This window comes from Pan paniscus, chromosome 5 (genome assembly GCF_029289425.2).
Source record: "Pan paniscus chromosome 5, NHGRI_mPanPan1-v2.0_pri, whole genome shotgun sequence".
Classification (NCBI taxonomy): Eukaryota; Metazoa; Chordata; class Mammalia; order Primates; family Hominidae; genus Pan; species Pan paniscus.
The window spans coordinates 30,173,497-30,184,006 of NC_073254.2; the positions used below are offsets into that span (position 1 = coordinate 30,173,497).

The window sequence follows — 10,510 nt, forward strand, 5'->3', positions numbered from 1 at the left end:
AGGGTTAAGGAACAGTAGTAAAAGTGCCACACAAAGTTAACCAGTAGTAGTGACCGTGTCATCAGCCCTCTATTAACTGAATATAAACCGTGGTATTTCATGATTGGTTATTTTCCGCCTCTCTGTAGAGCCAGTGTTTCCTCATCTGTCGGTGGCTGTGGGGAGTAGAGTTGACTTGGGAATCTCGTTCCTGCCGTGTGGAGACATGCGCGTTATGTACCCTGTGGAGTCTGTTGCCTGGCGAGGTGTTCTGGGTCCCCGCCTGTAATCTGACTCTCACTGTAGCCATCCCTGATCGAGGCTGGGTCCCCACCTGTAAACCTGACTCTCACTGCACCCATCCCTGATCGAGGCTGGGTCCTCGCCTGTAATCCTGACTCTCACTGCACCCATCCCTGATCGAGGCTGGGTCCCCGCCTGTAATCCTGACTCTCACTGCACCCATCCCTGATCGAGGCTGGGTCCCCGCCTGTAATCCTGACTCTCACTGCACCCATCCCTGATCGAGGCTGGGTCCCCGCCTGTAATCCTGACTCTCACTGCACCCATCCCTGATCGAGGCTGGGTCCCCGCCTGTAATCCTGACTCTCACTGCACCCATCCCTGATCGAGGCTGGGTCCCCGCCTGTAATCCTGACTCTCACTGCACCCATCCCTGATCGAGGCTGGGTCCCCGCCTGTAATCCTGACTCTCACTGCACCCATCCCTGATCGAGGCTGGGTCCCCGCCTGTAATCCTGACTCTCACTGCACCCATCCCTGATCGAGGCTGGACTCTTTGGTGTCTTTGTTTACGGCGGCAGATGGGAAATGACTACAAATAATCAGATGTCTGGTCGTCTGATCGTTTACCGGCATGCCGTTCATGCCATGCTGACTGTGTTTATTGCCCTAATGGGGTGATTAAACATTCTTTATTAAAATAAACAAAGTCTTAGGACTCGTGTTCTCCCTCTTTGGAGCCAGGGTCGGCTGCAGCCTCCTCATTTTGGCTTTTCTGGTGAGTGGTGCTGTGGACATGAGGGAGCCCTCCCTTCCCACATGGGTCTGTGTGCCGTGGACGGTGATCATGGTGTCCTGCAGTGGGTCCAGAGTGATGGGCCTGGGAAGCCCAGGCTGTTGCCTGTGGAGCGGGGACTGACAGGAGCCTTGGGGCTTAGCCGGGCCAGGCCACCAGCTGGGGAGGGGACAGCCAGGACTATTCTGAGAGGTGCCTTTGCCTCCGGAAGAAGAGCGTGGCCATTTCCTGTGGAGGAGTTACACTGGCTGTGGCATGGCCTGTGTTCTGGGGTCATCCCCAGGCCAGTGACCTCAGGCCCGAGTTTCTTCCGTGTGGGTTTGCTTATGGCTTGACGTTGAGTCACAGATAGCAAAATGTGATACCCTGTGTGGGCTTTTTGAAGACTCACTCCTGGAACCTCATTGACAGGAGAGAAAGAAAAGGCAGGGATAGGATCAGAGAACATGATGGTGTGTAGTTTTTCTGAAAACATGTGATTTAGGTTAGAAACCCTGTATTTAAATTACCAATCAGTAACAGACTATGTTGGCATTGAAAATAACATGAGCATTAAAAAAAAATACTTCCTTCACTGAGCAACTGAAACCAGGATTTGGCCTCAGAAATGCTTTCATCACAGACACATAGGGGCTGCAGAGTTGCTGCCCGCCTGGACCTGGGGGGCGGGGCTGTGGGGAGGGGCTGGCGGTGTTGCCCTGAGCTGCTGGCCCACATCTGTGTTTAATGGTGGTTGATGGCTTCACTGGCTTAGCATCCTGAAGACCTGTCAGGCCCCTCTCCACACTGATGTCCTCCTCTTGCCTGGGGAGGAGCCCCTCAGACAGCCTGAGACACCCAGGGGCAGGGCAGCCATCCCTGCACCCCTGCCTTGCGGGGGGCCTCCCCTCACATCCCCCTCATTCATGCTGTGAGCCTGACACCAGGGGCGTCACACGTTGTGAGTGGAAGTGTGGCCCTGGTGGGCTCCAAGGACATGGGCAAAACCTCCTCCCCTCCCTGTGATTGCCGTGAGGAGGCCGTGTAGGTTACTTTCTACCTGTACCTCCCACCTTTCCTTACACTTGAGGACCCCTGCCATGGTTATACCCTGGAGGGTCTGTGAGCCACCACTTCCCCAGGCCACCCTCTGACAGAGGCCTGTGAGCCCTTGATCCTCCTGTGTGTCTTGCTGTATGTGCCTGATGCCGGGTAGGCTGGGTCCTAAAACATAAAACTCTCCAGTGGGGAGCAGAGCTGGGGGCCCCTAGCTATCCCCTGACCCCCACTTCACCACAGCACCTGCCAAGGAGTTGGCCTTGAGGTGGCACATGTGCATGAGCCTGGCTCCTTCCCCAACTCTCTGTGCATTTGTAGAGGGCAGGGTTTACTGTTCCTGTCTGGAGGGCCGAGGGAGCCACATATTCCTTGTGAGGACATTATCAGGTGCTGCTCCTGCAGTGGCCTCTGTTAACAGAAGGAGGGTGCAGTGCTGGAGCCTCAGAAGAGGTTTGTGGAGGCCGCAGTGTGTCTGGTTCTGATTTCTAGGGGTTTGTGAACATCTGTTTGTGGTTTGAAGGCTTTTTGGCTCACCAGGTGGGTCAGATCTCCATAAAAGATGAGCATCTCGCAACGCGGATGCACTGCGGTTTGGCTGTGTGCTAGGTGGACGTGGCACTGCTGCCATGGGAAATGGGAGCGAGCGGTGACCAGGCACCCAGCCAGGCCAGTGCGCCATCCCTGCTGGCGTGGAGCAGAGCCTCTCCCATGTGTGCTCGGGTCCCTGAGGGTGACGGGGGTGGCCCAGTACATGCAGGAGGCCCTTGTCAAGTCTCTGCTTGTCTCTTGTGTCTCTCAATGACCCAGGTATTGCATTCCTGCTGAGGAGGAGAACAAGCTGGAAGACGTGGTCCACACCCTGCTGCAAGCCAATGGCACCCCAGGGCTGCAGATGCTGGAAAGCAACGTCATGGTGCGTCCACTCAGCCGCCGCCTCCAGCAGGAGCTGTAGGACCTCCTAGGCACTTGAACATGGTTTCCCATGAACCCGCCTTTCAAAGGCAATGAGGACACAGCAAAACAAATCCCCAGGGTGCAAAGGGAAAGGTCCTCTGACACAAAAGCCAAACTGACCTTCCATCAGATTGCACAGGGCGCTGGGGTTTTGCATGGCCTTTGCATCTGTTCTGGGGCTTGTTTGTGTTGTGGGGTGCTGTGGGCCCTGGGATTTCTTGTGCCCGCCGCTCCTACCTTCTGGGCGTGTGAGAGGAATGAGCACAAAGGCTTCTTCACCTGTTTTCAGGAAGTCATGGGGCTGGTGAGTTCTTGGGAAGTGCTGCTTTGAGCTGAGTTCTGACCAGCTTCTCTGGCCTCTGCTGACCCTGCCGGTCCCGCCTGTCCATCTTAGAGAAGAGATGGACGGGGGACTCCATTGTAAGCCCAGCCTGTGGGCCTGTGGCCTACTTGGCTCTGGAGATGAGCCCGGCAGCCTCCTGGTTGTGTAACCTTGTCCCGTTTCCAGCCCTGGCATTGCCTGGTGGGGACAGAGGGGCCTGTGTGGTCATCATGTCCTCAGCTGTGCATGAACCTGTCATCACTCTTGGACCAGTGCAGTTTAGAAGCTCCTTCTTGTGTTATGAATGACGTCTTTTTATTTTCCACATAAAACAATCTTATCTCCTTGAGAGCAGGCCTCTTAGGGTGCGCATACGTCACCTGAAGACTGCAGGTGTCCCTGCGCACAGGGAGGGGTGCCTCAGCCTGGCCCTGTCTCCCCAGATCTCCCCGGAGGTGCTGTGCAAAGAGGGGATCAAGGTGCACAGGACCGTGCAGCAGAGTGGCCAGTTTGTCGTCTGCTTCCCGGGATCCTTTGTGTCCAAAGTGTGCTGTGGGTACAGCGTGTCTGAAACCGTGCACTTTGCTACCACCCAGTGGACAAGTATGGGCTTTGAGACCGCCAAGGTGAGCAGAGCCGGCCTCCTCCCGCTTGCTGCCCCCGCATCCCTGTGAGTGCCGTGCGTGAGCGCACACAGAAGCATCCCTGCGTGTGCGTGTCTATTTGTCAGTAGTTCCTTTTGGAATATGTCTTTGAAATTCTTAAGAGGTGGTTGAAAGGTCTTCTAGGAATGAAAAGTTGTTAGGGATTTGTTTGTATCACAAAGAGTTTTGATCAGACCGTTACTGACAGACCCCTCCAGTATTGGAAAACTGCTGAAGATGCTCAAGGTAATTGCTTAGAATGGACAGAGAAGCTCCACCCGTCGTGAGGGAGTGGCAGCTGCCTCTGGGTAGCGGCGAAGTGCTATGACTTTTCCTGGTATGTGGTGCCTTTCTCATAGGGAGGCAAAGTTTTGAAGAGTTTTTAATCTAAATGCAATTCAAGATTTAGAAATTCAGGCAGCCTGCCTGCCCCCTCCACCAAGAAGAACCTTGACAGCTGCCTAGTAATGAAAATCCACCCTAAAGGGATGTGACTCCTCTTTCAGGAAATGAAGCGTCGCCATATAGCTAAGCCATTCTCCATGGAGAAGTTACTCTACCAGATTGCACAAGCAGAAGCAAAAAAAGAAAACGGCCCCACTCTCAGTACCATCTCAGCCCTCCTGGATGAGCTCAGGTAACAGACCCCCAGAGAGCCCACGCCAGAGAGCTGGACCCGGCTGCCCTTCGGGGGCTCACCCCCCGAGCAGGCCTCACTTCCTGACAGGAGGGTGTGTCTGGAGGGAGGCCGGTGTGGGGTGCGTGTGTCCCCTCTGCTGGTGAGCACGGCAGGCCGTCACTAAAGGTGCGGGCCATCTCCCATGTCTGGCAGGGATACAGAGCTGCGGCAGCGCAGGCAGCTGTTCGAGGCTGGCCTCCACTCCTCCGCACGCTATGGCAGCCACGACGGCAGCAGCACGGTGGCGGACGGGAAGAAAAAGCCTCGAAAGTGGCTGCAGTTGGAGACGTCAGAGAGGAGGTGTCAGATCTGCCAGCACCTGTGCTACCTGTCCATGGTGAGCCCACCTGGCCCTGCCGGCGCCCTCACATGTAGTGCTTGGCCTGAGAGCTCCGGGGTTGCCCCCAGAAGAGGGAGGGCGCTCTCTGCCCGGGAGACCTGCTGTGCTCCCATCTCTGGAGCCGGCTGTGGGACCTCGGCAGAGCTTCTGGCCGCCGGAGGTGGCTGCCTCACCCACAGTGACCAGGCCACACAGAGGCTGTCCCTCTGTTCTGCCCACGCGTGGCCCTCCCTCGGTCCTGCAGTGCCTCCTTCCTCCCTGGGGAGCAGGTGGCCTCCCTCTCCGCCCTACTTTGTCACTCCAGCCCCCACGCACTCTGCTCTTACCCATTCTTTTTGAGGCGGTGAGGGGCGGGTTTCCAGTACTGGGCAGCGTCTGCCATTCCCTGTGGCCTGTGCCTGGTGCACCTGGGCCCATGGCCTCTGCCCTTTGGCTCTGTTCTTGGCTTCCTGGTTCTGCTCAGCTACATGATCTGCCTCAGCCCCTGAGGACTTCAGAATCTATCCTTGGTGAAAGCTGATGTTCCCCCTGTCCCATCTGGGATCAGAGATGCTTTTCTGGCACAGCCACTCCAGGCCACAGCAGGCTGCATTCCTCTTGCCTTCTCGACTGTGCCCTGCTGGCTTCCTCGTGCCCACCTGCCTGCCTCAGCTTTGGGGTTAATACCAAACACCTCCTCCCCCTGCTCACCCCTGTTCCAGGCCAGAGGTGGGCTCAGAAAAGCCCTTCCATGGCGACTGGATGGCTGTGGCCCTCGCCATGCTTCTTCCAGTCTCCCCTTGACCTCTCACCAGGCAGCTGCCCTGACACACTCTGGGTAGGGACGCCCAGCTGGCACTGCACATGGCTCCACAGCACTACACACCTTAGCCTGGAACAGAGAGCACGCCCGAAGGGCCTGACCTGCCTCCCCGGGCCTCGTCCCTTTCCACAGTGCCTCACATCTCCAGTACAGAAGCCTAGCTTAGGAGGTGCCCACCCCATATGCTGTGTGGTGCCTGTGTCCCACAGGTGCCCCCTTCGGCTGCACACTCGCTGAGAGGCCAGTGCCTCTGCGTCCCTCTGCTTGTCCATGGTGGGCCAGGACTGAGACCCGAGTTGACTCTCCTTGGCCTCCCAGTGTGACTGTGTCATGCCGTCTCACCCCGAGTCCTGGCGTGCCCTGTAGAAGAGGGAGGACACAGCCTCTCCCGGATGAGTCAGATCGTCAGATCAGGGCTTTGTAACATTTGAAAGAGCTAAAAACTCGGTGTGTCCTCATCTCCTCCTTACCTAAGGACGCAAATCACATTGTATCAGATAGGCCCACCCTCATGGCCTCATTTGGGCTGATTTACCTCTTTAGAGGCCCTACCCCCAACTGCAGTCACAGCTGAGATCCTGGAGGTTCAACGTTTGCATTTGATGGGGGACAAATGCAGTCCGTGACTGCCCTGCCTCCTGTCCTGTAGATTTCCTTCTGTCTGGTTTTTTCCCCCAGACTTCTCAAAATGTATTACCTAGAGCCATTTGGTTCTTAAAAGAAAATGATGATAAGCATTTTCCCAGATCTTCAAAGTATCTTATAAACATCACTGATAAAAGCTGCATAGCTTGGTGTGCTCTCTCTCTGTTCTTTTTTTTGTTTGTTTGTTTGAGACAGTCTTGCTCTGTTGCCTAGGATGGAATGCGTGCTGTGATCCTGTCTCACTGTAGCCTCAACCTCCTGGTCATCCTCCCACCTCAGCCTCCTGAGTAGCTGGGACAGCAGATGTACCACCACGCCTGGTTAACTTTTTTTGTGTGTGTGTGGTAGAGATGGGGTTTTGCTGTTACCCATAGGCTGCCTACTTCAGCCTCCCAGAGCCCCAAGATTATAGGCATGGGCCACTGCGCCCAGCTATCCATCCTCTTGCTGGAACACGCTATTCATTTCCACGCACTGAGGGCTGTATGGTAGTTACACCTGGGGGTGAAGCTGGTCTGTCCCTGTGAGGTGGCACCAGGTGACCTCATTTTCAAGCCATCCTTCAGAAACTTCAGAGTTGTCACCTGGCAGTTCCTGTCAGCCTGAAAGTTATTTTAAGAAGAATGTATTGTGAGGCCGGGCATGGTAGGCCAATCCCAGTGCTTCGGGAGGCAACGGTGGGCAGATCACTCGAGGCCAGGAGTGCGAGACCAGCCTGGGTGACAGAGGGAGACTAATCTCTACAAAAAATACAAAAAATTAACTGGGTGTGGTGGCGGGGGTGTCACTTGAGCCCAGAAGTTCAAGGCTACAGTGAGCCATGATCGCACCACTGTACTCCAGCCTGGGTGACAGAGTGACAACCTGTCTCTTTAAAAAAAAAAAAAAAAAAAAAAAACCAGGCACGGTGGCTTATGCTTGTAATCCCAGTACTTTGGGAGGCTGAGGCGGGCCAATCACAGCCTGGCCAACATGGTGAAACACCATCTCTACTAAAAATAGAAAAAATTAGCCGTGCATGATGCTGAGCGCCTGTAGTCCCAGCTACTCGGGAGGTGGAGGTTGCAGTGAGCCGAGATCGCGCCATCGCACTCCAGCCCAGGTGACAGTGCGAGACTCCATCTCAAAAAAAAAAAAAACCCGTTATAAATCCATAGGCAAAAATTGGGGTTTGACTTATACGTTGACAGTTTGCATTGCTTGGATTACTAATACATTTGTGAATTTAAATTTGATGTGTTTCCTGTTCTTCCTGTCCTTGGCCCCGTGTCTCTCCAAGGTTTTGTTTCTGTCAGTAGGTCGCATTCCCACACTCCTACGTGTTCTCTGTTCCTTGCTTAGAAACACCGCAGACGAAAACAAGTCCTTCCCCTCAAGCTTTCTGAGAAAGGCCTATGATGACTCTTCTCCTCTTGAGTGTTAAGACTGAATTTTTCCTTATTTTCAAACTCAGAATTAGAATAGGACTTGGAGTCAGCGTGAAGTATGGGAGCCCTCCGGCAGAAGCCAGGTGGCTGTTTCCTTTCATCCGGCCCCTCTCAACCCTAGACAGGCCCCCAGTGAGGGTCTCTGTCCCAGCACTCTCCTGTGGCCTCAGGCAGCAGGGCGTCCACTGGCGGGACAGCTGTGGGCTTTGTGGACAGCCCGCCCAAGGGGGCCGGGGCTGGTGGGTGAGCTCATCGGCGTCACAGCAGTCAGGAATCTGTGATGTTGAGGGTTTTGGGGGAGTTTGCATGGGGTCGTTGGACGCCGCTTGCTCTGTTGACTGTGAGCCACTCATGGACCACCATGAGAACCTGTTTTGCTGCTGGAAAGTCAAGGGTGCATTCCCCGGGTGGCCGCCTAAGTTGGAGTCCTCCATGTTCCACGTCTATTCCAGCACTAGGGTGGTTTCAAACACAGGATCTCAGGAGCCCTCAGAACTCAAGAGATGAGAAATACGCACCCCTCACTGTCTTTACCAGCCTGGTGGTGACTGAATCTCTCCCAGGAAACTCCAGCAGAAATCTGGAGGGGACTTGAGGGCCACCCCCAGGTCTAACTCAGAGGTGGTCAGTTACTCACCTTCCTAGTTGAAGACCATGTTCCAGGTGTTTGGTCAGTTTTCGTTTTAGTCCATTTCCAGCATTTCCAGTCCTCAAAGCCCTTGGCCCGGGTGGTGGGTGCTGGGGCTGCTCTGGCGCGGGCAGTGGGTGTGGTGGCTGCCCGGCCGGGCGTGCTCCTACCTTACCCTCCCAGGGCGCTGTGGAGCTGCCTCCTGACCTTCGGGTGTCCTGCTCTTGCTTGCAGGTGGTACAAGAGAACGAAAACGTCGTGTTCTGTCTGGAGTGTGCTCTGCGCCACGTGGAGAAACAGAAGTCCTGCCGAGGGCTGAAGTTGATGTACCGCTACGATGAGGTCAGTCCCTGTCCGCGGGGTAGGGCAGGGCGGCCGTGGCGCCTTCCGTGCTCCCGGCTGGATGTAGGCACTCCGGCCTGGCAGTTCTGTTCCTGGCGGGTAGTCAGGGCTCTGCAGGCCTGAGGTGCCCTGTTCTTAGGCCCTAAACCCATTCAGGCCCCATGTTAGGATCCCAGGGGAAGCGGGGTTCCTGCACGTGCATTTGGATTTGAGCAATGGGCTCTTAACAGGGCTGAGGCTCTTCCTGCAGCCCCCCCGGCTTTCCCAAGGGCTGCACCACTGTGGTTTAGACCCAGACCCTTTTTTGTGACCTGTCCCAGGCACAGTGGGATGGTTGGCAGTGGCCTCTCCAATCTGCACTAACTTGATGCCAGCCCCTTCAGGCTGAGAGAGCTGGAAGTGTCTGCGGACACTGGGGCAGGACGGGCCCCATGATGTGAAATCCCGGTGCCTTCCTGCAGGTGCCACGCTCTTCTGGAGAGGGGGGTCATAACAACACACAGCCTGTGCAGCTGGGGGCCGCTCTGAGTGGCGGAACTCCTGGCAGCAGTGCCTCTCCCCTGCTCTGCCCGCCTTCCCCACGTGTGCTTCCCACAGACTCTGATGAGGCTGGTTACGAGGAAGGTCGCCACATTGTGGTCATTGCACATTTGAGGCCACTGAGTGGGGTGGGTGCTGCGGGTATGACTGTGAGGGGCCTGGTGTGTCTGGGGGCCCAGGCAGTGGGGCCAAGTGGTGGGTCTCACTGGATAAGCCTTGAGCTAAACGATCGGAGAGCTGGAAGAAGAACTCTTTGCATCTGTTTTGTTTCAAAGAGCATGCTGGGTGGAGGCAGTAAGCACCTGCTGTCCCTCCTTCACCTTAGCAGCAAATGTCCAGGCACAGTTGCAAATAACAAAGCCTTTGCGGCTGAGCACGAGCATGGCTCTGGCACCTTGTGGGGGTGCAGGCGGCGGCACGGGGAGGCTTCCTCTGGCTGCCTGGAAAGCGCTCTGTGAATCGTGGCTTGTGCCTCTCACCAGCAGCCTGTTTCTGTAGTCGGATGTGTGACGTGACCAGATCCTGGGAAAAGAATGGCATTCAGGGGCTGTCTGAGACCTAATGGTTGGTTTTGATGAATTAGGAGCAAAGGTATTTGGAAACTGCATACTCTGTAGCGGCTGAGTAGTTCAGTAAGCATGTCTGTGCCTCTGTCCCCTGTTGAGCTGTGCATTTTTTTGTTTTTAAGACGGAGTCTCGCTCTGTCGCTAGGCTGGAGTGCAGTGGCATGATCTCGGCCCACTGCAACCTGCGCCTCCTGGGTTCCAGCGATTCTCCTGCTTCAGCTTCTGGAGTAGCTGGGATTACAGGTGCCCGCCACTACGCACCTGGCTAATTTTTCTTTTTAGTAGAGACAGGGTTTTACCATGTTGGTCAGGCTGGTCTCAAACTCCTGACCTCAGGTGATCAGCTTGCTTCAGCCTCCCAAAGTGCTGGGATTACAGGCGTGAGCCACCACACCTGGCCCATTCTTTTAAATAGGAAATTTCTACCTTGTAAACAGAGACCACTGCAAAATCTTCTCAACCTCCCAGTGTGCCCAGTACACAAATCACCCATGTCTGGGCCTGCTGACCCGGGACAGTCTGCTTTAAACACCCACCCTTGCTGGGGTGGGGGGTGCACCTAGAT

General features: G+C 55.5%; 1 protein-coding gene across 4 annotated transcripts in view; it reads left to right on the forward strand.

The window, feature by feature from the left end:
* JARID2 (jumonji and AT-rich interaction domain containing 2) overlaps nucleotides 1-10,510 on the forward strand; it is a 277,296-nt gene that overhangs the window by 263,709 nt on the left and 3,077 nt on the right. For all 4 annotated transcript variants that reach the window (XM_014345230.5, XM_055113199.2, XM_034961485.3 and 1 more), the window contains 5 exons: nucleotides 2,864-2,969; nucleotides 3,776-3,958; nucleotides 4,483-4,613; nucleotides 4,809-4,992; nucleotides 8,732-8,839. In XM_014345230.5, coding sequence (XP_014200716.2) covers nucleotides 2,864-2,969; nucleotides 3,776-3,958; nucleotides 4,483-4,613; nucleotides 4,809-4,992; nucleotides 8,732-8,839 — 712 coding nt within the window. The remainder of the gene's footprint in view (nucleotides 1-2,863; nucleotides 2,970-3,775; nucleotides 3,959-4,482; nucleotides 4,614-4,808; nucleotides 4,993-8,731; nucleotides 8,840-10,510) is intronic.